Below are 23135 nucleotides of genomic sequence, written 5' to 3' on the forward strand. Positions count from 1 at the left end.
GATTAAGATGTTTAATGCAGTTCATCAATTGGGTTCGTTTGTGTTTATTTATAAAGAACCCTAACTATTCCCTCTACGGTCATTTATTGATATACGTTTAGTCAAGTGGCTTTCTGTGCTTTGTGAATGGTAAGTTTTTCGCTTCTTGTTAATAAGTTTTTTGGTGGTGTGGATATTTGGATATCTACGATTCCTAATGCAGTCATTCACCCGTATTCTGCGCTTAAGGTAAGTTGAACGTCATCTTGACTAAGAGCTTTCATTGGGCGGAACGCTGACGGCCCCCGCGTTTCAACCCTCTTGACTAAGAGACCTGATTAGCGGGATCTGAGTGAGTCAAAGTCACATGTTACGCGTTTGCCGGAAAAAATATTTCATTGCCATCTATTTGAGCATAACTCAAAGCTCATAATAAAGTGCCCTCTATTTGGAGAAAAAACCCAAAAACAAATACTGCCATCTACAGCGTGAACTCCAAACGTATTTTGACCTTGATTTGACTGCCATCTACAGCGTGACCTACAAACGTTATTTCACCTTGATTTGACTGTCATCTACAGCGTGACATACAAACGTAATTTGACTGCCATCTTGTAGCTGGTACTTTTTTTTTAAATTTTTCCTCTTTTGTTCTGGTGCTAAGACCTTTTATGTAATTTTGGAGTGTGTGGTGCGAAGACCCCGCTGTCATAGGCACCAAATAAATGTCTTTCTTATTTTGAAAAATTGACTGCCATCTATGCAAATCATCTCGAACTTTAATATTTTCCGCCACCTGTTACGTAAGTCTCTAAACACATGAAATTTTAAATGCTGCAGCCGGCATGTGTTTAATTGCAATTTTCATAGGATTTAGAATTTACATACAATAATGGTGCTAATATTCATCCAATTACCATTAATTTAATCATTTAATTCAATGAAATCATAGCAGAAATACATGGTTCATGTATTTCTGATCATAGGAATACAACTATAAAACCATAAAATACAATATTAAAATAAAACAATGTTTCTTCTTTCTATTTATGGTATAATACTTTTTTATTTAAAGCAGGTATGACATGCAAAATTCTTCTTTAAGAAAACGTACAATCATGAAGAAATTGAAGTACTTGCACCTAGGGCCGTACAGAGGGGGGAAATCCCCAGGGCCCATGAGGTATGGAAAGGGGGCCCACAGAAAAACATCAAGGGGGGAAGACCTGCGAAAATAAATTTAGAGATCTACGGAAAAAAATCCAGGCTCGAGTGGGATGCAAATCAAAGGGCCCGCCAGTATCTTTAGCCCCTGGGCCCAGCAAATCTCTGCATGACCCTGCTTGTATCGAAGATGGAGGATGATGGGTTTGCTGCATTGAGAAGCCATAATGGATGGGCTCTGACATCCGCTTAATCTGAATTATGGGACATCATCACCAACAGTGATAATGAAGTGGGACAAAACCACAGACAGCCTGAAGAAATTAGGACAAAGCTGCTAATTTTACTGTGAAGTTGCGAGAAACAGATGGACGATCTTCATAGGATGTGCCTGAATTAATTCCAACGGAGGAGCGCATTAGCCCTTTCATAACTAACGTCACATATAAATTAAGGGATACCAGGGAGTTACGATTCCACTCTTCCCCAAGAGACACCAGTTCCTTCTGGAAGTAACGAGTACGACAATTAAAAATCTAATATACTAATTAACAATAGGTTACCAACATGCAATTCATGCTTAGCAATACATAGTTCCAATGAAATAGCTAGCTACTTAGGTAGCCCAAAATGTAACAATGAGTACCGAAATTAAAACATATGTTAAAACCAATAGGTTAAGTCATTGAAAAAGCCAACCAAAAACATATCAGATGTCAAAAAAACAGTGTACATGCACAATATTCCAGAATCAAAATATGATAAAATTCCAAGTAAAAATGAAATGGAATAAATTAAAGAAAATAACAAACATGCGAGAAATTAATATAGAAACATTTTTTTTAAACATACCCCCACAAAACCCGTTCTTTCAATGAATAACGCACAGCAATGACTAGAAATATCTTTCTCCAAAAGATCTGAACACCTTGTAATATTAGAATGTCTTTCATAGGAGTACCACTGTCCCTGCGCAGTTTGGGGAGTTGAAATTTTTCCCTGCACTTTGAATGTAAGGCACTTAATTGACAAAACATCTTTATCCGGGGGCAGCAATGGTTATTGAGTCACCAACTTCCTGGATTTATTTAATGCTGTGGCCCATGATATAAGTTGTCAATCCGGGTCCAGTGAGGTTGTTCCTTCCGCTGATACGGCTTTGAACGAACAAGGTGAAGAAAGTCATTAGAGCTCCATTGCATATATTTTCTTTGATCACGATGGAGAGACGATTCCAAGTCCTCTTCCAATCAACAAAGAAGCAGCGTCTACTGGTAAGTTGAAATCCATTAGTAACAAATATCTTTTGCCATTTGTTCATGAGAACTACCTGCTAAGATGAACGATATTGATAACCACTACAAGACTGATTTGAGAACTGGCCGCTTGGCCTTCATCAGTTGGAGGTAGGGAAACTTCCACTTGAAGCTTAACCATTTCCTACTTCTAGAGCCACCATCAAAGAAACTTCCTCTGAAACAAATGCTGGGCAGTGTGATGGACGACTTCGTGGAAGTTGAGAAGCATATTTGTCGAGATGTTGGAGATATCCAGGATTTGCTTGCTACGATGGCATACACCTCCCTTTAATAAATGTATAAACGTTTGGGAACTATTTTGGCGAAAGTTATGGAATACCTCGCTTGTTGCGTATGTTAAATTCAACCTCGTTTGGAGTGTTAGGGTTTAGAAATGGAGTCATAACACAGGGTCACATCACCCAGCAAATATCCCACAGGCATTCTATTATGCAGGAAATCTCAGAACATACCCGAGTGACACCAAATAAATGAGTCATGGATGCAGCCTGGCCAGCCAGCAAAAGGTTAATAATTTTCAGATGATTATCGCAGACTATTTGTACACTGATGGAATAATTGACATGTGTACAGTTCAACGCACCTACTCAAGAATTACCTCTGAAAAGTAAAACTCAGAATTAGTGTATTATATGTTGAATAAAGTCATTTGCACGTACCTTGGTTTCTTCAACGTACTCTGGTTGTGTGGGAAATGCACACATTCTAGCTATAATGGCTTCACTTACTCTTCCTGTTGCCACACTGACAGATGGTTGGCTCATCACTTTTTCATAGCTACTTGCTAATACTCGTTGAAACAAACCAGAGCCATAAAACATCAGAGCAGCTAGAACATCATGTTCAACATACTGCTTGTCCAATTCTTTAATATTTCGCACAAGTTACTTACATCGTCTTTCGGCACTCGATATTGTGTTAAACACTCTATTTGGAAGTTCAAACGGATCTCGTTGCTGCCTCGTATAAATTTCGTTATCCGCTAAGCCTAATTCCGCTACAGTTGCATCTAGAACAGCAACAGCTCCAGCACGAGGCTTTTTGGCAAATAATGGGGAAAATAGCAAAGACTAAATAAATTTCAATCTTTTGAGTACTGTTGAGAGTCTATGGAAAACATGACGGAAGTTGCAATTTACGTCATTCGAACTCTATCTGATCCCGCTAATCAGGTCTCTTAGTCAAGAGGGTTGAAACGCGGGGGCCGTCAGCGTTCCGCCCAATGAAAGCTCTTAGTCAAGATGACGTTCAACTTACCTTAAGCGCAGAATACGGGTGATTGATATCCTGGGTGTGCGAGTCATTATATGATATTGGAAATTGGACGGTTTTGGTCTTTTTCATGCGGTATGTGTCCCAACGTCAACAGGATGGTTCCGACAGTCTACGAGTCGTCCACTACCAGATATCTACGGTATCTTGATCGGGCGAACGTAAAAATAAAATGAGCGTTAACTATGCGGCAAGTATTTCGTAAGCGATAAAAATACCAATACCCTCTGTAGATATTTCTTTTATTAAAGTTTGCTTCGTATTACATTTAACTGATAAAATTTTTCTGTAAATAGGGTTAAATTCAATTGTGCGTTGTTCTAGTTCGTCTAACTCACTTTTCTAACTACTTAATTTATAATATTCTGAACAAATTAATCTCGGTTGTTTCGCTTCAATTATTATAATTCAAATTAAAATTTTATACCGGGCGGGATTGAACCAGGATTACGTTATTAGTAAATAACTCTGAATTGGGGAGATATAACTTAGAGGGTCATCTCGAGAAATTAATACCCGTGAAGACTGTTTCGGCCGTGCCCCAGCTAGAACTAAAATCCCGTGAAGACTGTTTTGGCCGTGCCCCAGCTAGAAGTAAAATCCCGTGAAGACTGTTTCGGCCGTGCCCCAGCTAGAACTAAAATCCGGTGAAGACTGTTTCGGTCGGGCCCCAGCTAGAACTAAAATACCGCGAAGACTGTTTCGTCCGGGCCCCAGCTAGAACTAAAATCCCGTGAAGACTGTTTCGGCCGGGCCCCAGCTAGAACTAAAATCCCGTGAAGACTGTTTTGGCCGGGCCACAGCTAAAGCTAAAATACCGTGAAGACTGTTTCGGCTGGGCCACAGCTAGAACTAAAATCCCGTGAAGACTGTTTCAGCTGGGCCACAGCTAGAACTAAAATCCCGTGAAGACTGTTTCGGCCTGGCCCCAGCTAGAACTAAAAATCCGTGAAGACTGTTTCGGCCGGGCCCCAGCTAGAACTAAAATCCCGTGAAGACTGTTTCGGCCGTGCCCCAGCTAGAACTAAAATCCCGTGAAGACTGTTTCGGCCGTGCCCCAGCTAGAACTAAAATCCCGTGAAGACTGTTTCGGCCGTGCCCCAGCTAGAACTAAAATCCCGTGAAGACTGTTTCGGCCGGGACCCAGCTAGAACTAAAATCCCGTGAAGACTGTTTCGGCCGTGCCCCAGCTAGAACTAAAATCCCGTGAAGACTGTTTCGGCCGTGCCCCAGCTAGAACTAAAATTCCGTGAAGACTGTTTCGGCTGGGCCCCAACTAGAACCAAAATACCGTGAAGACTGTTTCGTCCGGGCCCCAGCTAGAACTAAAATCCCGTGAAGACTGTTTCGGCCGGGCCCCAGCTAGAACTAAAATCCCGTGAAGACTGTTTTGGCCGGGCCACAGCTAAAGCTAAAATACCGTGAATACGGTTTCGGCTGGGCCACAGCTAGAACTAAAATCCCGTGAAGACTGTTTCGGCTCGCCACAGCTAGCACTAAAATCCCGTGAAGACTGTTTCGGCCTGGCCCCAGCTAGAACTAAAAATCCGTGAAGACTGTTTCGGCCGGGCCCCAGCTAGAACTTAAATCCCGTGAAGACTGTTCCGGCCGTGCCCCAGCTAGAACTAAAATCCCGTGAAGACTGTTTCGTCCGGGCCCCAGCTAGAACTTAAATCCCGTGAAGACTGTTTCGGCTGGGCCCAGCTAGAACTAAAATCTCGTGAAGACTGTTTCGGCTGGATCCCAGATAGAACGTAAATCCCGTGAAGACTGTTTCGGCCGGGCCCCAGCTAGAACTAAAATCCCGTGAAGACTGTTTCGGCCAGGCCACAGCTAGAGCTAAAATACCGTGAAGACTGTTTCGGCCGTGCCCCAGCTTGAACTAAAATCCCGTGAAGACTGTTCCGGCCGTGCCCCAGCTAGAACTAAAATCCCGTGAAGACTGTTTCGTCCGGGCCCCAGCTAGAACATAAATCCCGTGAAGACTGTTTCGGCCGTGCCCCAGCTAGAACTAAAATCCCGTGAAGACTGTTTCGCCTGGGCCCCAACTAGAACCAAAATACCGTGAAGACTGTTTCGTCCGGGCCCCAGCTAGAACTTAAATCCCGTGAAGACTGTTTCGGCCGGGCCCCAGCTAGAACTAAAATCCCGTGAAAAACTGTTTCGTCCGGGCCCCAGCTAGAACTTAAATCCCGTGAAGACTGTTTCGGCTGGGCCCCAACTAGAACCAAAATACCGTGAAGACTGTTACGTCCGGGCCCCACCTAGAACTTAAATCCCGTGAAAAACTGTTTCGTCCGGGCCCCAGCTAGAACTTAAATCCCGTGAAGACTGTTTCGGCCGTGCTCCAGCTGGAACTAAAATCCCGTGAAGACTGTTTCGGCTGGGCCCCAACTAGAACCAAAATACCGTGAAGACTGTTTCGTCCGGGCCCCAGCTAGAACTTAAATCCCGTGAAGACTGTTTCGGCTGGGCCCCATCTAGAACCAAAATACCGTGAAGACTGTTTCGTCCGGCCCCAGCTAGAACTTAAATCCCGTGAAGACTGTTTAGGCCGTGCCCCAGCTAGAACTAAAATCCCGTGAAGACTGTTTCGTCCGGGCCCCAGCTAGAACTTAAATCCCGTGAAGACTGTTTCGGCTGGGCCCAGCTAGAACTAAAATCTCGTGAAGACTGTTTCGGCTGGATCCCAGATAGAACGTAAATCCCGTGAAGACTGTTTCGTCCGGGCCCCAGCTAGAACTAAAATCCCGTGAAGACTGTTTCGGCTGGGCCCCAGCTAGAACTTAAATCCCGTGAAGACTGTTCCGGCCGTGCCCCAGCTAGAACTAAAATCCCGTGAAGACTGTTTCGTCCGGGCCCCAGCTAGAACTTAAATCCCGTGAAGACTGTTTCGGCCGTGCCCCAGCTAGAACTAAAATCCCGTGAAGACTGTTTCGCCTGGGCCCCAACTAGAACCAAAATACCGTGAAGACTGTTTCGTCCGGGCCCCAGCTAGAACTTAAATCCCGTGAAGACTGTTTCGGCCGGGCCCCAGCTAGAACTAAAATCCCGTGAAAAACTGTTTCGTCCGGGCCCCAGCTAGAACTTAAATCCCGTGAAGACTGTTTCGGCTGGGCCCCAACTAGAACCAAAATACCGTGAAGACTGTTACGTCCGGGCCCCACCTAGAACTTAAATCCCGTGAAAAACTGTTTCGTCCGGGCCCCAGCTAGAACTTAAATCCCGTGAAGACTGTTTCGGCCGTGCTCCAGCTGGAACTAAAATCCCGTGAAGACTGTTTCGGCTGGGCCCCAACTAGAACCAAAATACCGTGAAGACTGTTTCGTCCGGGCCCCAGCTAGAACTTAAATCCCGTGAAGACTGTTTCGGCTGGGCCCCATCTAGAACCAAAATACCGTGAAGACTGTTTCGTCCGGCCCCAGCTAGAACTTAAATCCCGTGAAGACTGTTTAGGCCGTGCCCCAGCTAGAACTAAAATCCCGTGAAGACTGTTTCGTCCGGGCCCCAGCTAGAACTTAAATCCCGTGAAGACTGTTTCGGCTGGGCCCAGCTAGAACTAAAATCTCGTGAAGACTGTTTCGGCTGGATCCCAGATAGAACGTAAATCCCGTGAAGACTGTTTCGTCCGGGCCCCAGCTAGAACTAAAATCCCGTGAAGACTGTTTCGGCTGGGCCCCAGCTAGAACTTAAATCCCGTGAAGACTGTTTTGGCCGGGCCACAGCTAAAGCTAAAATACCGTGAAGACTGTTTCGGCTGGGCCACAGCTAGAACTAAAATCCCGTGAAGACTGTTTCAGCTGGGCCACAGCTAGAACTAAAATCCCGTGAAGACTGTTTCGGCCTGGCCCCAGCTAGAACTAAAAATCCGTGAAGACTGTTTCGGCCGGGCCCCAGCTAGAACTAAAATCCCGTGAAGACTGTTTCGGCCGTGCCCCAGCTAGAACTAGAATCCCGTGAAGACTGTTTCGGCCGTGCCCCAGCTAGAACTAAAATCCCGTGAAGACTGTTTCGGCCGTGCCCCAGCTAGAACTAAAATCCCGTGAAGACTGTTTCGGCCGGGACCCAGCTAGAACTAAAATCCCGTGAAGACTGTTTCGGCCGTGCCCCAGCTAGAACTAAAATCCCGTGAAGACTGTTTCTGCCGTGCCTTAGCTAGAACTAAAATTCCGTGAAGACTGTTTCGGCTGGGCCCCAACTAGAACCAAAATACCGTGAAGACTGTTTCGTCCGGGCCCCAGCTAGAACTAAAATCCCGTGAAGACTGTTTCGGCCGGGCCCCAGCTAGAACTAAAATCCCGTGAAGACTGTTTTGGCCGGGCCACAGCTAAAGCTAAAATACCGTGAATACGGTTTCGGCTGGGCCACAGCTAGAACTAAAATCCCGTGAAGACTGTTTCGGCTCGCCACAGCTAGCACTAAAATCCCGTGAAGACTGTTTCGGCCTGGCCCCAGCTAGAACTAAAAATCCGTGAAGACTGTTTCGGCCGGGCCCCAGCTAGAACTTAAATCCCGTGAAGACTGTTCCGGCCGTGCCCCAGCTAGAACTAAAATCCCGTGAAGACTGTTTCGTCCGGGCCCCAGCTAGAACTTAAATCCCGTGAAGACTGTTTCGGCTGGGCCCAGCTAGAACTAAAATCTCGTGAAGACTGTTTCGGCTGGATCCCAGATAGAACGTAAATCCCGTGAAGACTGTTTCGGCCGGGCCCCAGCTAGAACTAAAATCCCGTGAAGACTGTTTCGGCCAGGCCACAGCTAGAGCTAAAATACCGTGAAGACTGTTTCGGCCGTGCCCCAGCTTGAACTAAAATCCCGTGAAGACTGTTCCGGCCGTGCCCCAGCTAGAACTAAAATCCCGTGAAGACTGTTTCGTCCGGGCCCCAGCTAGAACTTAAATCCCGTGAAGACTGTTTCGGCCGTGCCCCAGCTAGAACTAAAATCCCGTGAAGACTGTTTCGCCTGGGCCCCAACTAGAACCAAAATACCGTGAAGACTGTTTCGTCCGGGCCCCAGCTAGAACTTAAATCCCGTGAAGACTGTTTCGGCCGGGCCCCAGCTAGAACTAAAATCCCGTGAAAAACTGTTTCGTCCGGGCCCCAGCTAGAACTTAAATCCCGTGAAGACTGTTTCGGCTGGGCCCCAACTAGAACCAAAATACCGTGAAGACTGTTACGTCCGGGCCCCACCTAGAACTTAAATCCCGTGAAAAACTGTTTCGTCCGGGCCCCAGCTAGAACTTAAATCCCGTGAAGACTGTTTCGGCCGTGCTCCAGCTGGAACTAAAATCCCGTGAAGACTGTTTCGGCTGGGCCCCAACTAGAACCAAAATACCGTGAAGACTGTTTCGTCCGGGCCCCAGCTAGAACTTAAATCCCGTGAAGACTGTTTCGGCTGGGCCCCATCTAGAACCAAAATACCGTGAAGACTGTTTCGTCCGGCCCCAGCTAGAACTTAAATCCCGTGAAGACTGTTTAGGCCGTGCCCCAGCTAGAACTAAAATCCCGTGAAGACTGTTTCGGTCGGGCCACAGCTAGAGCTAAAATACCGTGAAGACTGTTTCGGCCGTGCCCCAGCTAGAACTTAAATCCCGTGAAGACTGTTTCGGCCGGGCCACAGCTAGAGCTAAAATACCGTGAAGACTGTTTCGGCCGTGCCCCAGCTAGAACTTAAATCCCGTGAAGACTGTTTCGGCCGGGCCCCAGCTAAAACTAAAATCCCGTGAAGACTGTTTCGTCCGGGCCCCAGCTAGAACTTAAATCCCATGTAGACTGTTTCGGCTGGGCCCCAGCTAGAACTAAAATCCCGTGAAGACTGTTTCGGCCAGGCCACAGCTAGAGCTAAAATACCGTGAAGACTGTTTCGGCCGTGCCCCAGCTGGAACTAAAATCCCGTGAAGACTGTTTCGGCCGGGCCCCAGCTAAAACTAAAATCCCGTGAAGACTGTTTCGGCCGGGCCCCAGCTAGAACTTAAATCGCGTGAAGACTGTTTCGGCTGGGCCCCAACTAGAACCAAAATACCGTGAAGACTGTTTCGTCCGGGCCCCAGCTAGAAGTTAAATCCCGTGAAAAACTGTTTCGTCCGGTCCCCAGCTAGAACTTAAATCCCGTGAAGACTGTTTCGGCTGGGCCCCAACAAGAACCAAAATACCGTGAAGACTGTTTCGTCCGGGCCCCAGCTAGAAATTAAATCCCGTGAAGACTGTTTCGGCCGGGCCCCAGCTAGAACTAAAATCTCGTGAAGACTGTTTCGGCTGGATCCCAGCTAGAACGTAAATCCCGTGAAGACTGTTTCGGCCGGTCCCCAGCTAGAACTAAAATCCCGTGAAGACTGTTTCGGCTGGGCCCCAGCTAGAACTTAAATCCCGTGAAGACTGTTCCGCCGTGCCCCAGCTAGAACTAAAATCCCGTGAAGACTGTTTCGTCCGGGCCCCAGCTAGAACTTAAATCCCGTGAAGACTGTTTCGGCTGGGCCCAGATAGAACTAAAATCCCGTGAAGACTGTTTCGGCTGGGCCCAGATAGAACTAAAATCCCGTGAAGACTGTTTCGGCTGGGCCCCAGCTAGAACTAAAATCCCGTGAAGACTGTTTCGGCTGGGCCCCAAATAGAACTTAAATCCCGTGAAGACTGTTCCGGCCGTGCCCCAGCTAGAACTAAAATCCCGTGAAGACTGTTTCGTCCGGGCCCCAGCTATAACTTAAATCCCGTGAAGACTGTTTCGGCTGGGCCCAGCTAGAACTAAAATCTCGTGAAGACTGTTTCGGCTGGATCCCACATAGAACGTAAATCCCGTGAAGACTGTTTCATCCGGTCCCCAGCTAGAACTAAAATCCCGTGAAGACTGTTTCGGCTGGGCCCCAGCTAGAACTTAAATCCCGTGAAGACTGTTCCGGCCGTGCCCCAGCTAGAACTTAAATCCCGTGAAGACTGTTTCGGCCGGGCCCCAGCTAGAACTTAAATCCCGTGAAGACTGTTTCGGCTGGGCCCCAGCTAGATCTAAAATCCCATGAAGACTGTTTCGTCCAGGCACCAGCTAGAAATAAAATCCCGTGATGACTGTTTCGGCCATGCCCCAGCTAGAACTAAAATCCCGTGAAGACTGTTTCGGTCGGGCCAAAGCTAGAACCAAAATACCGTGAAGACTGTTTCGCCCGGGCCCCAGCTAGAACTTAAATCCCATGTAGACTGTTTCGGCCGGGCCCCAGCTAGAACTTAAATCCCGTGAAGACTGTTTCGGCCGTGCCCCAGCTAGAACTAAAATCCCGTGAAGACTGTTTCGACCGGGCCCCAGCTAGAACTAAAATCCCGTGAAGACTGTTTCGGTCGTGCCCCAGCTAGAACTAAAATTCCGTGAAGACTGTTTCGGCCGGGCCCCAGCTAGAACTTAAATCCCGTGAAGACTGTTTCGGCCGGGCCCCACCTAGAACTTAAATCCCGTGAAGAGTGTTTCGGCTGGGCCCCAGCTAGAACTAAAATCCCGTGAAGACTGTTTCGGCCGGGCCCCAGCTAGAACTTAAATCCCGTGAAGACTGTTTCGGCCGGACCCCAGCTAGAACTTAAATCCCGTGAAGACTGTTTCGGTCGGGCCAAAGCTAGAACCAAAATACCGTGAAGACTGTTTCGTCCGGGCCCCAGCTAGAACTTAAATCCCGTGAAGACTGTTTCGGCCGTGCTCCAGCTGGAACTAAAATCCCGTGAAGACTGTTTCGGCTGGGCCCCAACTAGAACCAAAATACCGTGAAGACTGTTTCGTCCGGGCCCCAGCTAGAACTTAAATCCCGTGAAGACTGTTTCGGCTGGGCCCCATCTAGAACCAAAATACCGTGAAGACTGTTTCGTCCGGCCCCAGCTAGAACTTAAATCCCGTGAAGACTGTTTAGGCCGTGCCCCAGCTAGAACTAAAATCCCGTGAAGACTGTTTCGTCCGGGCCCCAGCTAGAACTTAAATCCCGTGAAGACTGTTTCGGCTGGGCCCAGCTAGAACTAAAATCTCGTGAAGACTGTTTCGGCTGGATCCCAGATAGAACGTAAATCCCGTGAAGACTGTTTCATCCGGTCCCCAGCTAGAACTAAAATCCCGTGAAGACTGTTTCGGCTGGGCCCCAGCTAGAACTTAAATCCCGTGAAGACTGTTCCGGCCGTGCCCCAGCTAGAACTTAAATCCCGTGAAGACTGTTTCGGCCGTGCCCCAGCTAGAACTAAAATCCCGTGAAGACTGTTTCGGCCGGGCCTCAGCTAAAACTAAAATCCCGTGAAGACTGTTTCGGCCGGGCCCCAGCTAGAACTTAAATCGCGTGAAGACTGTTTCGGCTGGGCCCCAACTAGAACCAAAATACCGTGAAGACTGTTTCGTCCGGGCCCCAGCTAGAAGTTAAATCCCGTGAAAAACTGTTTCGTCCGGTCCCCAGCTAGAACTTAAATCCCGTGAAGACTGTTTCGGCTGGGCCCCAACAAGAACCAAAATACCGTGAAGACTGTTTCGTCCGGGCCCCAGCTAGAAATTAAATCCCGTGAAGACTGTTTCGGCCGGGCCCCAGCTAGAACTAAAATCTCGTGAAGACTGTTTCGGCTGGATCCCAGCTAGAACGTAAATCCCGTGAAGACTGTTTCGGCCGGTCCCCAGCTAGAACTAAAATCCCGTGAAGACTGTTTCGGCTGGGCCCCAGCTAGAACTTAAATCCCGTGAAGACTGTTCCGCCGTGCCCCAGCTAGAACTAAAATCCCGTGAAGACTGTTTCGTCCGGGCCCCAGCTAGAACTTAAATCCCGTGAAGACTGTTTCGGCTGGGCCCAGATAGAACTAAAATCCCGTGAAGACTGTTTCGGCTGGGCCCAGATAGAACTAAAATCCCGTGAAGACTGTTTCGGCTGGGCCCCAGCTAGAACTAAAATCCCGTGAAGACTGTTTCGGCCGGGCCCCAGCTAGAACTTAAATCGCGTGAAGACTGTTTCGGCTGGGCCCCAACTAGAACCAAAATACCGTGAAGACTGTTTCGTCCGGGCCCCAGCTAGAAGTTAAATCCCGTGAAAAACTGTTTCGTCCGGTCCCCAGCTAGAACTTAAATCCCGTGAAGACTGTTTCGGCTGGGCCCCAACAAGAACCAAAATACCGTGAAGACTGTTTCGTCCGGGCCCCAGCTAGAAATTAAATCCCGTGAAGACTGTTTCGGCCGGGCCCCAGCTAGAACTAAAATCTCGTGAAGACTGTTTCGGCTGGATCCCAGCTAGAACGTAAATCCCGTGAAGACTGTTTCGGCCGGTCCCCAGCTAGAACTAAAATCCCGTGAAGACTGTTTCGGCTGGGCCCCAGCTAGAACTTAAATCCCGTGAAGACTGTTCCGCCGTGCCCCAGCTAGAACTAAAATCCCGTGAAGACTGTTTCGTCCGGGCCCCAGCTAGAACTTAAATCCCGTGAAGACTGTTTCGGCTGGGCCCAGATAGAACTAAAATCCCGTGAAGACTGTTTCGGCTGGGCCCAGATAGAACTAAAATCCCGTGAAGACTGTTTCGGCTGGGCCCCAGCTAGAACTAAAATCCCGTGAAGACTGTTTCGGCTGGGCCCCAAATAGAACTTAAATCCCGTGAAGACTGTTCCGGCCGTGCCCCAGCTAGAACTAAAATCCCGTGAAGACTGTTTCGTCCGGGCCCCAGCTATAACTTAAATCCCGTGAAGACTGTTTCGGCTGGGCCCAGCTAGAACTAAAATCTCGTGAAGACTGTTTCGGCTGGATCCCACATAGAACGTAAATCCCGTGAAGACTGTTTCATCCGGTCCCCAGCTAGAACTAAAATCCCGTGAAGACTGTTTCGGCTGGGCCCCAGCTAGAACTTAAATCCCGTGAAGACTGTTCCGGCCGTGCCCCAGCTAGAACTTAAATCCCATGAAGACTGTTTCGGCCGTGCCCCAGCTAGAACTAAAATCCCGTGAAGACTGTTTCGGTCGGGCTCCAGCTAGAACCAAAATACCGTGAAGACTGTTTAGTCCGGGCCCCAGCTAGAACTTAAATCCCGTGTAGACTGTTTCGGCCGGGCCCCAGCTAGAACTAAAATCCCGTGAAGACTGTTTCGGCCGGGCCACAGCTAGAGCTAAAATACCGTGAAGACTGTTTCGGCCGTGCCCCAGCTAGAACTAAAATCCCGTGAAGACTGTTTCGGCCGGGCCCCAGCTAAAACTAAAATCCCGTGAAGACTGTTTCGGCCGGGCCCCAGCTAGAACTTAAATCGCGTGAAGACTGTTTCGGCTGGGCCCCAACTAGAACCAAAATACCGTGAAGACTGTTTCGTCCGGGCCCCAGCTAGAACTTAAATCCCGTGAAAAACTGTTTTGTCCGGGCCCCAGCTAGAACTTAAATCCCGTGAAGACTGTTTCGGCTGGGCCCCAACAAGAACCAAAATACCGTGAAGACTGTTTCGTCCGGGCCCCAGCTAGAAATTAAATCCCGTGAAGACTGTTTCGACCGGGCCCCAGCTAGAACTAAAATCCCGTGAAGACTGTTTCGGTCGTGCCCCAGCTAGAACTAAAATCCCGTGAAGACTGTTTCGGCCGGGCCCCAGCTAGAACTTAAATCCCGTGAAGACTGTTTCGGCCGGGCCCCAGCTAGAACTTAAATCCCGTGAAGACTGTTTCGGCTGGGCCCCAGCTAGATCTAAAATCCCATGAAGACTGTTTCGTCCAGGCACCAGCTAGAAATAAAATCCCGTGATGACTGTTTCGGCCATGCCCCAGCTAGAACTAAAATCCCGTGAAGACTGTTTCGGTCGGGCCAAAGCTAGAACCAAAATACCGTGAAGACTGTTTCGCCCGGGCCCCAGCTAGAACTTAAATCCCATGTAGACTGTTTCGGCCGGGCCCCAGCTAGAACTTAAATCCCGTGAAGACTGTTTCGGCCGTGCCCCAGCTAGAACTAAAATCCCGTGAAGACTGTTTCGACCGGGCCCCAGCTAGAACTAAAATCCCGTGAAGACTGTTTCGGTCGTGCCCCAGCTAGAACTAAAATTCCGTGAAGACTGTTTCGGCCGGGCCCCAGCTAGAACTTAAATCCCGTGAAGACTGTTTCGGCCGGGCCCCAGCTAGAACTTAAATCCCGTGAAGACTGTTTCGGCTGGGCCCCAGCTAGAACTAAAATCCCGTGAAGACTGTTTCGGCCGGGCCCCAGCTAGAACTTAAATCCCGTGAAGACTGTTTCGGCCGGACCCCAGCTAGAACTTAAATCCCGTGAAGACTGTTTCGGTCGGGCCAAAGCTAGAACCAAAATACCGTGAAGACTGTTTCGTCCGGGCCCCAGCTAGAACTTAAATCCCATGTAGACTGTTTCGGCCGGGCCCCAGCTAGAACTTAAATCCCGTGAAGACTGTTTCGGCCGTGCCCCAGCTAGAACTAAAATCCCGTGAAGACTGTTTCGGCTGGGCCCCAACTAGAACCAAAATACCGTGAAGACTGTTACGTCCGGGCCCCACCTAGAACTTAAATCCCGTGAAAAACTGTTTCGTCCGGGCCCCAGCTAGAACTTAAATCCCGTGAAGACTGTTTCGGCCGTGCCCCAGCTAGAACTAAAATCCCGTGAATACTGCTTCGGCTGGGCCCCAACTAGAACTTAAATCTCGTGAAGACTGTTTCGGCCGGGCCCCAGCTAGAACTAAAATCTCGTGAAGACTGTTTCGGCTGGATCCCAGCTAGAACGTAAATCCCGTGAAGACTGTTTCGGCCGGTCCGCAGCTAGAACTAAAATCCCGTGAAGACTGTTTCGGCTGGGCCCCAGCTAGAACTTAAATCCCGTGAAGACTGTTCCACCGTGCCCCAGCTAGAACTAAAATCCCGTGAAGACTGTTTCGTCCGGGCCCCAGCTAGAACTGAAATCCCGTGAAGACTGTTTCGGCCGTGCCCCAGCTAGAACTAAAATCCCGTGAAGACTGTTTCGGCTGGGCCCCAACTAGAACCAAAATTCCGTGAAGACTGTTTCGTCCGGGCCCCAGCTATAACTTAAATCCCGTGAAGACTGTTCCATCCGTGCCCCAGCTAGAACTTAAATCCCGTGAAGACTGTTTCGGCCGTGCCCCAGCTAGAACTAAAATCCCGTGAAGACTGTTTCGGTCGGGCTCCAGCTAGAACCAAAATACCGTGAAGACTGTTTAGTCCGGGCCCCAGCTAGAACTTAAATCCCGTGTAGACTGTTTCGGCCGGGCCCCAGCTAGAACTAAAATCTCGTGAATACTGTTTCGGCTGGATCCCAGCTAGAACGTAAATCCCGTGAAGACTGTTTCGACCGGGCCCCAGCTAGAACTAAAATCCCGTGAAGACTGTTTCGGTCGTGCCCCAGCTAGAACTAAAATCCCGTGAAGACTGTTTCGGCCGGGCCCCAGCTAGAACTTAAATCCCGTGAAGACTGTTTCGGCCGGGCCCCAGCTAGAACTAAAATCCCGTGAAGACTGTTTCGGTCGTGCCCCAGCTAGAACTAAAATCCCGTGAAGACTGTTTCGGCCGGGCCCCAGCTAGAACTAAAATCCCGTGAAGACTGTTTCGGTCGGGCCCCAGCTAGAACTTAAATCCCGTGAAGACTGTTGCGGCTGGGCCCCAGCTAGAACTAAAATCCCGTGAAGACTGTTTCGGCCGGGCCCCAGCTAGAACTTAAATCCCGTTAAGACTGTTTCGGCCGGGCCCCAGCTAGAACTTAAATCCCGTGAAGACTGTTTCGGCTGGGCCCCAGCTAGAACTAAAATCCCGTGAAGACTGTTTCGGCTGGGCCCCATCTAGAACTAAAATCCCGTGAAGACTGTTTCGTCCAGGCCCCAGCTAGAAATAAAATCCCGTGATGACTGTTTCGGCCGTGCCCCAGCTAGAACTAAAATCCCGTGAAGACTGTTTCGGTCGGGCCAAAGCTAGAACCAAAATACCGTGAAGACTGTTTCGTCCGGGCCCCAGCTAGAACTTAAATCCCGTGAAGACTGTTTCGGCTGGGCCCAGCTAGAACTAAAATCTCGTGAAGACTGTTTCGGCTGGATCCCAGATAGAACGTAAATCCCGTGAAGACTGTTTCATCCGGTCCCCAGCTAGAACTAAAATCCCGTGAAGACTGTTTCGGCTGGGCCCCAGCTAGAACTTAAATCCCGTGAAGACTGTTCCGGCCGTGCCCCAGCTAGAACTAAAATCCCGTGAAGACTGTTTCGGCCAGGCCACAGCTAGAGCTAAAATACCGTGAAGACTGTTTCGGCCGTGCCCCAGCTGGAACTAAAATCCCGTGAAGACTGTTTCGGCCGGGCCCCAGCTAAAACTAAAATCCCGTGAAGACTGTTTCGGCCGGGCCCCAGCTAGAACTTAAATCGCGTGAAGACTGTTTCGGCTGGGCCCCAGCTAGAACTTAAATCCCGTGAAGACTGTTTCGGCTGGGCCCCAGCTAAAACTAAAATCCCGTGAAGACTGTTTCGGCCGGGCCCCAGCTAGAACTTAAATCGCGTGAAGACTGTTTCGGCTGGGCCCCAACTAGAACCAAAATACCGTGAAGACTGTTTCGTCCGGGCCCCAGCTAGAACTTAAATCCCGTGAAAAACTGTTTTGTCCGGGCCCCAGCTAGAACTTAAATCCCGTGAAGACTGTTTCGGCTGGGCCCCAACAAGAACCAAAATACCGTGAAGACTGTTTCGTCCGGGCCCCAGCTAGAAATTAAATCCCGTGAAGACTGTTTCGACCGGGCCCCAGCTAGAACTAAAATCCCGTGAAGACTGTTTCGGTCGTGCCCCAGCTAGAACTAAAATCCCGTGAAGACTGTTTCGGCCGGGCCCCAGCTAGAACTTAAATCCCGTGAAGACTGTTTCGGCCGGGCCCCAGCTAGAACTTAAATCCCGTGAAGACTGTTTCGGCTGGGCCCCAGCTAGATCTAAAATCCCATGAAGACTGTTTCGTCCAGGCCCCAGCTAGAAATAAAATCCCGTGATGACTGTTTCGGCCATGCCCCAGCTAGAACTAAAATCCCGTGAAGACTGTTTCGGTCGGGCCAAAGCTAGAACCAAAATACCGTGAAGACTGTTTCGCCCGGGCCCCAGCTAGAACTTAAATCCCATGTAGACTGTTTCGGCCGGGCCCCAGCTAGAACTTAAATCCCGTGAAGACTGTTTCGGCCGTGCCCCAGCTAGAACTAAAATCCCGTGAAGACTGTTTCGACCGGGCCCCAGCTAGAACTAAAATCCCGTGAAGACTGTTTCGGCTGGGCCCCAACTAGAACCAAAATACCGTGAAGACTGTTACGTCCGGGCCCCACCTAGAACTTAAATCCCGTGAAAAACTGTTTCGTCCGGGCCCCAGCTAGAACTTAAATCCCGTGAAGACTGTTTCGGCCGTGCCCCAGCTAGAACTAAAATCCCGTGAATACTGCTTCGGCTGGGCCCCAACTAGAACCAAAATACCGTGAAGACTGTTTCGTCCGGGCGCCACCTAGAACTTAAATCCCGTGTAGACTGTTTCGGCCGGGCCCCAGCTAGAACTAAAATCTCGTGAATACTGTTTCGGCTGGATCCCAGCTAGAACGTAAATCCCGTGAAGACTGTTTCGACCGGGCCCCAGCTAGAACTAAAATCCCGTGAAGACTGTTTCGGTCGTGCCCCAGCTAGAACTAAAATCCCGTGAAGACTGTTTCGGCCGGGCCCCAGCTAGAACTTAAATCCCGTGAAGACTGTTTCGGCCGGGCCCCAGCTAGAACTAAAATCCCGTGAAGACTGTTTCGGTCGTGCCCCAGCTAGAACTAAAATCCCGTGAAGACTGTTTCGGCCGGGCCCCAGCTAGAACTAAAATCCCGTGAAGACTGTTTCGGTCGGGCCCCAGCTAGAACTTAAATCCCGTGAAGACTGTTGCGGCTGGGCCCCAGCTAGAACTAAAATCCCGTGAAGACTGTTTCGGCCGGGCCCCAGCTAGAACTTAAATCCCGTGAAGACTGTTTCGGCTGGGCCCCATCTAGAACTAAAATCCCGTGAAGACTGTTTCGTCCAGGCCCCAGCTAGAAATAAAATCCCGTGATGACTGTTTCGGCCGTGCCCCAGCTAGAACTAAAATCCCGTGAAGACTGTTTCGGTCGGGCCAAAGCTAGAACCAAAATACCGTGAAGACTGTTTCGTCCGGGCCCCAGCTAGAACTTAAATCCCGTGAAGACTGTTTCGGCTGGGCCCAGCTAGAACTAAAATCTCGTGAAGACTGTTTCGGCTGGATCCCAGATAGAACGTAATTCCCGTGAAGACTGTTTCATCCGGTCCCCAGCTAGAACTAAAATCCCGTGAAGACTGTTTCGGCTGGGCCCCAGCTAGAACTTAAATCCCGTGAAGACTGTTCCGGCCGTGCCCCAGCTAGAACTTAAATCCCGTGAAGACTGTTTCGGCCGTGCCCCAGCTAGAACTAAAATCCCGTGAAGACTGTTTCGGTCGGGCCACAGCTAGAGCTAAAATACCGTGAAGACTGTTTCGGTCGTGCCCCAGCTAGAACTAAAATCCCGTGAAGACTGTTTCGGCCGGGCCCCAGCTAGAACTAAAATCCCGTGAAGACTGTTTCGGCCGGGCCCCAGCTAGAACTTAAATCCCGTTAAGACTGTTTCGGCCGGGCCCCAGCTAGAACTTAAATCCCGTGAAGACTGTTTCGGCTGGGCCCCAGCTAGAACTAAAATCCCGTGAAGACTGTTTCGGCTGGGCCCCATCTAGAACTAAAATCCCGTGAAGACTGTTTCGTCCAGGCCCCAGCTAGAAATAAAATCCCGTGATGACTGTTTCGGCCGTGCCCCAGCTAGAACTAAAATCCCGTGAAGACTGTTTCGGTCGGGCCAAAGCTAGAACCAAAATACCGTGAAGACTGTTTCGTCCGGGCCCCAGCTAGAACTTAAATCCCGTGAAGACTGTTTCGGCTGGGCCCAGCTAGAACTAAAATCTCGTGAAGACTGTTTCGGCTGGATCCCAGATAGAACGTAAATCCCGTGAAGACTGTTTCATCCGGTCCCCAGCTAGAACTAAAATCCCGTGAAGACTGTTTCGGCTGGGCCCCAGCTAGAACTTAAATCCCGTGAAGACTGTTCCGGCCGTGCCCCAGCTAGAACTTAAATCCCGTGAAGACTGTTTCGGCCGGGCCCCAGCTAGAACTTAAATCCCGTGAAGACTGTTTCGGCCGTGCCCCAGCTAGAACTAAAATCCCGTGAAGACTGTTTCGACCGGGCCCCAGCTAGAACTAAAATCCCGTGAAGACTGTTTCGGTCGTGCCCCAGCTAGAACTAAAATTCCGTGAAGACTGTTTCGGCCGGGCCCCAGCTAGAACTTAAATCCCGTGAAGACTGTTTCGGCCGGGCCCCAGCTAGAACTTAAATCCCGTGAAGACTGTTTCGGCTGGGCCCCAGCTAGAACTAAAATCCCGTGAAGACTGTTTCGGCCGGGCCCCAGCTAGAACTTAAATCCCGTGAAGACTGTTTCGGCCGGACCCCAGCTAGAACTTAAATCCCGTGAAGACTGTTTCGGTCGGGCCAAAGCTAGAACCAAAATACCGTGAAGACTGTTTCGTCCGGGCCCCAGCTAGAACTTAAATCCCATGTAGACTGTTTCGGCCGGGCCCCAGCTAGAACTTAAATCCCGTGAAGACTGTTTCGGCCGTGCCCCAGCTAGAACTAAAATCCCGTGAAGACTGTTTCGGCTGGGCCCCAACTAGAACCAAAATACCGTGAAGACTGTTACGTCCGGGCCCCACCTAGAACTTAAATCCCGTGAAAAACTGTTTCGTCCGGGCCCCAGCTAGAACTTAAATCCCGTGAAGACTGTTTCGGCCGTGCCCCAGCTAGAACTAAAATCCCGTGAATACTGCTTCGGCTGGGCCCCAACTAGAACCAAAATACCGTGAAGACTGTTTCGTCCGGGCCCCAGCTAGAACTTAAATCCCGTGAAGACTGTTTCGGCTGGGCCCCATCTAGAACCAAAATACCGTGAAGACTGTTTCGTCCGGCCCCAGCTAGAACTTAAATCTCGTGAAGACTGTTTCGGCCGGGCCCCAGCTAGAACTAAAATCTCGTGAAGACTGTTTCGGCTGGATCCCAGCTAGAACGTAAATCCCGTGAAGACTGTTTCGGCCGGTCCGCAGCTAGAACTAAAATCCCGTGAAGACTGTTTCGGCTGGGCCCCAGCTAGAACTTAAATCCCGTGAAGACTGTTCCACCGTGCCCCAGCTAGAACTAAAATCCCGTGAAGACTGTTTCGTCCGGGCCCCAGCTAGAACTGAAATCCCGTGAAGACTGTTTCGGCCGTGCCCCAGCTAGAACTAAAATCCCGTGAAGACTGTTTCGGCTGGGCCCCAACTAGAACCAAAATTCCGTGAAGACTGTTTCGTCCGGGCCCCAGCTATAACTTAAATCCCGTGAAGACTGTTCCGGCCGTGCCCCAGCTAGAACTTAAATCCCGTGAAGACTGTTTCGGCCGTGCCCCAGCTAGAACTAAAATCCCGTGAAGACTGTTTCGGTCGGGCTCCAGCTAGAACCAAAATACCGTGAAGACTGTTTAGTCCGGGCCCCAGCTAGAACTTAAATCCCGTGTAGACTGTTTCGGCCGGGCCCCAGCTAGAACTAAAATCTCGTGAATACTGTTTCGGCTGGATCCCAGCTAGAACGTAAATCCCGTGAAGACTGTTTCGACCGGGCCCCAGCTAGAACTAAAATCCCGTGAAGACTGTTTCGGTCGTGCCCCAGTTAGAACTAAAATCCCGTGAAGACTGTTTCGGCCGGGCCCCAGCTAGAACTTAAATCCCGTGAAGACTGTTTCGGCCGGGCCCCAGCTAGAACTAAAATCCCGTGAAGACTGTTTCGGTCGTGCCCCAGCTAGAACTAAAATCCCGTGAAGACTGTTTCGGCCGGGCCCCAGCTAGAACTAAAATCCCGTGAAGACTGTTTCGGTCGGGCCCCAGCTAGAACTTAAATCCCGTGAAGACTGTTGCGGCTGGGCCCCAGCTAGAACTAAAATCCCGTGAAGACTGTTTCGGCCGGGCCCCAGCTAGAACTTAAATCCCGTTAAGACTGTTTCGGCCGGGCCCCAGCTAGAACTTAAATCCCGTGAAGACTGTTTCGGCTGGGCCCCAGCTAGAACTAAAATCCCGTGAAGACTGTTTCGGCTGGGCCCCATCTAGAACTAAAATCCCGTGAAGACTGTTTCGTCCAGGCCCCAGCTAGAAATAAAATCCCGTGATGACTGTTTCGGCCGTGCCCCAGCTAGAACTAAAATCCCGTGAAGACTGTTTCGGTCGGGCCAAAGCTAGAACCAAAATACCGTGAAGACTGTTTCGTCCGGGCCCCAGCTAGAACTAAAATCCCGTGAAGACTGTTTCGGCCGTGCCCCAGCTAGAACTAAAATCCCGTGAAGACTGTTTCGGCCGTGCCCCAGCTAGAACTAAAATCCCGTGAAGACTGTTTCGGCCGTGCCCCAGCTAGAACTAAAATCCCGTGAAGACTGTTTCGGCCGGGACCCAGCTAGAACTAAAATCCCGTGAAGACTGTTTCGGCCGTGCCCCAGCTAGAACTAAAATCCCGTGAAGACTGTTTCGGCCGTGCCCCAGCTAGAACTAAAATTCCGTGAAGACTGTTTCGGCTGGGCCCCAACTAGAACCAAAATACCGTGAAGACTGTTTCGTCCGGGCCCCAGCTAGAACTAAAATCCCGTGAAGACTGTTTCGGCCGGGCCCCAGCTAGAACTAAAATCCCGTGAAGACTGTTTTGGCCGGGCCACAGCTAAAGCTAAAATACCGTGAATACGGTTTCGGCTGGGCCACAGCTAGAACTAAAATCCCGTGAAGACTGTTTCGGCTCGCCACAGCTAGCACTAAAATCCCGTGAAGACTGTTTCGGCCTGGCCCCAGCTAGAACTAAAAATCCGTGAAGACTGTTTCGGCCGGGCCCCAGCTAGAACTTAAATCCCGTGAAGACTGTTCCGGCCGTGCCCCAGCTAGAACTAAAATCCCGTGAAGACTGTTTCGTCCGGGCCCCAGCTAGAACTTAAATCCCGTGAAGACTGTTTCGGCTGGGCCCAGCTAGAACTAAAATCTCGTGAAGACTGTTTCGGCTGGATCCCAGATAGAACGTAAATCCCGTGAAGACTGTTTCGGCCGGGCCCCAGCTAGAACTAAAATCCCGTGAAGACTGTTTCGGCCAGGCCACAGCTAGAGCTAAAATACCGTGAAGACTGTTTCGGCCGTGCCCCAGCTTGAACTAAAATCCCGTGAAGACTGTTCCGGCCGTGCCCCAGCTAGAACTAAAATCCCGTGAAGACTGTTTCGTCCGGGCCCCAGCTAGAACTTAAATCCCGTGAAGACTGTTTCGGCCGTGCCCCAGCTAGAACTAAAATCCCGTGAAGACTGTTTCGCCTGGGCCCCAACTAGAACCAAAATACCGTGAAGACTGTTTCGTCCGGGC

At 49.9% G+C, this 23135-nt stretch overlaps 1 protein-coding gene across 1 annotated transcript; it reads right to left on the minus strand.

Annotated features, from left to right (window-relative positions):
* Positions 1–1461: 1461 nt before the first annotated feature.
* LOC149968821 (uncharacterized) lies at positions 1462–2704 on the minus strand. The gene is made up of 5 exons (XM_090168849.1): positions 2474–2704; positions 2239–2414; positions 1996–2180; positions 1605–1649; positions 1462–1534 (listed from the first exon to the last, which is right to left on the minus strand). Exons 1-5 carry the CDS (start codon positions 2578–2580, stop codon positions 1487–1489), a joined length of 561 nt encoding a protein of 186 aa, XP_090024975.1. The 5' UTR covers positions 2581–2704; the 3' UTR covers positions 1462–1486.
* Positions 2705–23135: the final 20431 nt, after the last annotated feature.

This window comes from Leiobunum rupestre, chromosome 1, assembly GCF_980474605.1.
Source record: "Leiobunum rupestre chromosome 1, qqLeiRupe1.1.hap1, whole genome shotgun sequence".
Lineage (NCBI taxonomy): Eukaryota > Metazoa > Arthropoda > Arachnida > Opiliones > Sclerosomatidae > Leiobunum > Leiobunum rupestre.

Bases quoted from the DNA above. Each gene is read 5' to 3' on its own strand.
- LOC149968821 (XM_090168849.1), bottom strand. From the start codon at position 2,580: ATGGTTAAGCTTCAAGTGGAAGTTTCCCTACCTCCAACTGATGAAGGC. The intron at 2,415-2,473 runs GTAGTTCTCATG...TCAACTTACCAG, and splicing joins AATATCGTTCATCTTAGCAG to TAGACGCTGCTTCTTTGTTG. The intron at 1,535-1,604 runs GTATCCCTTAAT...GAATTAATTCAG, and splicing joins AGTGGAATCGTAACTCCCTG to GCACATCCTATGAAGATCGT.